This window comes from Coturnix japonica, chromosome 10 (assembly GCF_054131305.1).
Source record: "Coturnix japonica strain WE chromosome 10, WE-NBRP24, whole genome shotgun sequence".
Lineage (NCBI taxonomy): Eukaryota > Metazoa > Chordata > Aves > Galliformes > Phasianidae > Coturnix > Coturnix japonica.
The window spans coordinates 13,771,540-13,776,181 of NC_140672.1; the positions used below are offsets into that span (position 1 = coordinate 13,771,540).

Consider the following 4,642-nt stretch of genomic DNA (forward strand, 5'->3'; position numbering starts at 1 on the left):
ACATCATCTGTTACTGATATGCACTGGGCTCCTCAGATACAGGGAGCTCATAAATGTGGGCAATGTTTTAGATGTGCCAAGGTGCATCTCTTGTGCGCAGCACAGCAAGGCTGGGGCTTCATCAGCAGTTGACATGAGGATAGAAGAGAAGGGAGAGAGAGCGTACAGAGTTCACACAGTGTGAGCCTGCTGTGAGCTGACTGCTAGAGCATTGATAACAGACCACAGCATGGTAAGTGTCTAGCAGTAGGCAATGGAGCTACTTTTCCTGGAGGGATCACCAATCTGGGACACCCCATAGCTGATCTGGCTGCAGGCACCGCATGATTCTTTACTATGTTAAAAGCCTTCTGCTCCAACTGAGGGCTTCTGTGCTGCAGTATCAGAGCACAGCCCTGAGGGCTGCATGTCCCAGCACGGCTGCAGGCTGTGCAGCCGGGGCTGCAGGCGGGTGCCCAGGGCTGTCCTGCAGAGCAGGGTCCCTGCTGTGCCCCAGGGGCTGTGTGCCGGGTATGGGACTCTGCCGCCTGCCAGGCTCAGCACTCAGCCTGCCCGGGGAGCTGCCCAGGGCGCTGCGGGGAGACAGGTGGGGGGAAGGAGCCCCCCGGCAGGGCTTGTGCTGCCACAGCTGCTGCCTGGGGCAGGGGATCACAGCTCCACTGCTCAACAGAATGTTTATGAACGATCTTGGCAAGAGGAGAGCGAAGGCAGGGATTTTGCAATTATTTTTCTGAGGGAAAGCAGAAAGGACTGGAGGCAGAAATAGAATAGGGGCTGTAAAATTTAAAACACAGCTATGTTACTCACAAGTATTTCTTCAATCAATTGCTTGTTTTGTGAACAGTGACACAGGTTGTGCTTTCCACCTCTCATTTCTAAAAGGAAAGAATCAGTTTGTTGTTCTCTGAAGACTTTAATATTGCACTTACCCTGCAAACAGGCATATTTGTCTAAGACATATTGAAGTGCAAAAAGGCTGGGGCTGGGGGTCTAAGAGAAGCTGGAGTAAAAATATGTGATGAGTAAAGGGCACCTAACAGGAAAGTATTCAGGAGTCTGGGATATGATTATGAAATGAGAAAAAAGTAAGAGCTCCTTAATCTTCTACTTCTGTAGTGACGGTGAAGTTCACGAAAATAAATTGAAGTTATGGAGTTAAATGAAAATTATCCAAAGGTAAATGAATACATTTCACAGTACAGCAGAAGAACTGTCTCTGAGAATGGTCTGGACTTGTCATTATCTTCTGCACTCTGAACAGGACTCCAAGCCCAACAACAGCAGATGCCCAACAGCAGCTCCATCAGCGAGTTCCTCCTGCTGCCGTTGGCAGACACGCGGCAGCTGCAGCTCCTGCACTTCTGGCTCTTCCTGGGCATCTACCTGGCTGCCCTCCTGGGCAATGGCCTCATCAGCACAGCCGTAGCCTGCGACCGCCGCCTGCACACCCCCATGTACTTCTTCCTCCTCAACCTGGCCCTCCTCGACCTGGGCTGCATCTCCACCACTCTCCCCAAAGCCATGGCCAACGCCCTCTGGGACACCAGGGCCATCTCCTACACAGGATGTGCTGCACAGCTCTTTTTCTTTCTCTTCTTCATCTCAGCAGAGTATTCCCTTCTCACCATCATGTCCTATGACCGCTACGTTGCCATCTGCAAGCCCCTGCACTACGGGACCTTGATGGACAGCAGAGCTTGTGCCACCATGGCAGCAGCTGCCTGGGGCACTGGGGTTCTCTTTTCCCTGCTGCACACTGCCAGTACGTTCTCACTGCCTCTCTGCCAAGGCAATGTTGTCGACCAGTTTTTCTGTGAAATCCCCCAGATCCTCAAGCTCTCCTGCTCAGAATCCTACCTCAGGGAAGTTGTGTTTATCTTTTTTAGTATCAGTTTAATCTTTGGGTGCTTTGTTTTCATATTGGTGTCCTATGTGCAGATCTTCATGGCTGTGCTGAGGATGCCCTCTGAGCAGGGAAGGCACAAAGCCTTCTCCACGTGCCTCCCTCACCTGGCCGTGGTCTCCCTATTTATCATCACTGGCTTTTATGCCTATCTCAATCCCTACTCTGTCTCCTCTCCATCCATGAACCTGATGGTGGCAGTTATGTACTCAGTGGTACCGCCAGCACTGAACCCTATTATCTACAGCATGAGGAACCAGGAAGTCAAGGATGCAGTGAGGAAAGCGATGTCCATATGTGTTTCAAAAACACTGAACTGCCCATCTTTTCTAATTCATGACAAGTAATGCAGCTTTTTACTGTTGCAAACACTTTGTTTTATTTAGTTTTGATCAATTTTTATAATTGTAATGTATTAAATGTTATTCTTTTTTTTTTTTTGCTAAAATATAATTATTGAAATAAATTCCTCTTATCTTGTGCCTTTGTTGTGTAGCCCAGAGACACTGTATATAATGAACCAGGCTCTCTGTGAACCTTAACAGAATAAAGGATGTGCAGTGACTTTGTCTGTCCTCCTTCTTGTGAGACATTTATGGAGGTCTTGGGGTTGGATGTGCTCAGAAACACACAGTCCAGCAGGAAGCAAATAGCTATTCATCAAACTGTGCAGTGACTTCAGCCTGCAACAGCTGATGGGCCATCCCTGGTCTCCTGGCTGGGGTCTGTGTTTTCAGGCTCACATCTGTCAGTGCCTCTGACAGGCCAGCAGCAGCAGTTGGTTTGCATGTTGGTTGTCACATCCCCTCTTCATCATTCCCTGTGAGACCCTGCACAGGACAAGTTCTTGGATATGGGTTATCACGTCAGAAGTTTCCAAGCTTCATAGAATCATAGGATCATAGAACTACCCAGGTTGGAAAAGACCTTGAATATCATCAATTCCAACCGCAGCCTAACCATAGTACACTAACTCTAACAACCCTCTGCTAAATCATATCTCTGAGCAGCACATCCAAAAAGCTCTTGAACACATCCAGAGACGATGACTCAACCACCACCCTAGGGAGCCTATTCCTGTGTTTAACTACCCTTTCTGTAAAAAGGTGTTTTATAACGTCCAGCCTGAACTTATCCTGGCACAACTTGAGGCCATTTCCCCTCATCCTGTCACTTGTCACCAGTGAGAAGAGAATTGCCCCACTCTCACTGTAAGCACCCATCAGATCCCTCAGCCTCTCCTCATAGGGTTGATTTTCCAAGCCCTTCACAAGCCTCTTTGCCCTTCTCTGGACCTGCTCCAGTACCTCCATGACTTTATTGTTCTGAGCTGTCCAGAAATGAACACAGTACTCGAGGTGTAACCTCACCAATGCCGAGTACAGGGGTAGGATGACTTCCCTAGTCCTGCTCACCACACCATTCCTGATCCAAGCCAGGATGCCATTGGCCCTCTTGGCCACTTGGGCACACTGCTGGCTCATATTCAGCCAACTGTCCATCAGCACACCAAGGTCCCTTTCCATCAGGTAGCTTTCCAGCCACACCTCCCCAAGTCTATATGGTTGCCTGGGGTTGTTGTGACCAAAATGCAGGACCCAACAACTGGTCCCATTGAAGCTCACGCCATTAATCTTGACCCATAGATCCAGCCTATCCAGGTCCCTCTGTAATGCCCTTCTCCCCTCAGCCAAATCAACACTCCCTTCCAACTTGGTATCCTCTACAAACTTACTGAGGGTGCACACAATCCCCTCATCCAGATCATCAGTGAAGAAATATAGAAGATATACAAAATAGCTTCCAAAACCCAAAGATGAACTCAGAGCTGAATATGTACAAAACTTAATTTTGTCAGCTGCAAATTTTATCATGATATAAACCAAGGTCAAACAGCATAGCAAAATAAATACCCTAATCCAGAATCCAGAGTTGACAAATAATGCAGCAGGGAAAGGAAGCAGCAAGCAAGGAGCTGTGCACTGAAGCTTTATGAGAAGGCTCAGCAAGCTCCACAAATAAGGGAACAATCAGCATCATTGCCAGCAGTTCTCCAGCTCCCACGAAGCCCTGTGTTATCTCACTCTGAATAGATGTGCTGTTATCTCAACCCTTGGAGACTCACATCAGGCACCAAAATGACGGTGGTGGTTGAACCCAGCAGGCGGGTCAGCTGCACACAGTGCTCTGTGCACTGCCCCATTCCCAGTGCGATGGGGAGGAGAACTGGGAAAAAAAGAACAACTTCTGGGTTGTAACAAAGCAATTTACTAAGAGAGATAAAAGGAGAGGAGTAATAGTTATCACTATATATCTGTTGATATGGAATTGTATGTAACAATTGATGCACAAGCACTTGCTCAGCACCACCAGACTGATGCCCAGCTGGACCCTGGGCAGTCAAGAGAGTGAGATGAACTCCCAACACTTTCAACACTCCTTCTGCTTGCTGTCAGATGGTACGCAACATCCCTTCAGCCACTTTCAGTCAGCTGTCCTCACTGTTCCCTCCCACTTCCTTGAGCCCTCCACTGACCATGGCCTTGGCTCTGTACAATGCTGCTTAGCAGCAGCTGTAAACACCACAGTGTTATCAACGTTTTTTTTCACCTAGAACCAAAACACTGCGCCATAGCAGGCAGTCTGAAGAAAAAAATTCCATCCCAGATGTAACTCATATTCCTGCTTTTCCTCCTCCTCTTGTTCTTCCTTATCAGGAGGCAAGGAACACAATCTGCC

The 4,642-nt window shown here is 48.2% G+C and overlaps 1 protein-coding gene across 1 annotated transcript; it reads left to right on the forward strand.

The window, feature by feature from the left end:
* Positions 1-1,254: 1,254 nt before the first annotated feature.
* LOC146759390 (olfactory receptor 14J1-like) lies at positions 1,255-2,250 on the forward strand. Its single transcript, XM_085510369.1, has one exon. It carries the CDS (start codon positions 1,285-1,287, stop codon positions 2,248-2,250), a length of 966 nt encoding a protein of 321 aa, XP_085366495.1. The 5' UTR covers positions 1,255-1,284.
* Positions 2,251-4,642: the final 2,392 nt, after the last annotated feature.

Bases quoted from the DNA above. Each gene is read 5' to 3' on its own strand.
- LOC146759390 (XM_085510369.1), top strand. From the start codon at position 1,285: ATGCCCAACAGCAGCTCCATCAGCGAGTTCCTCCTGCTGCCGTTGGCA.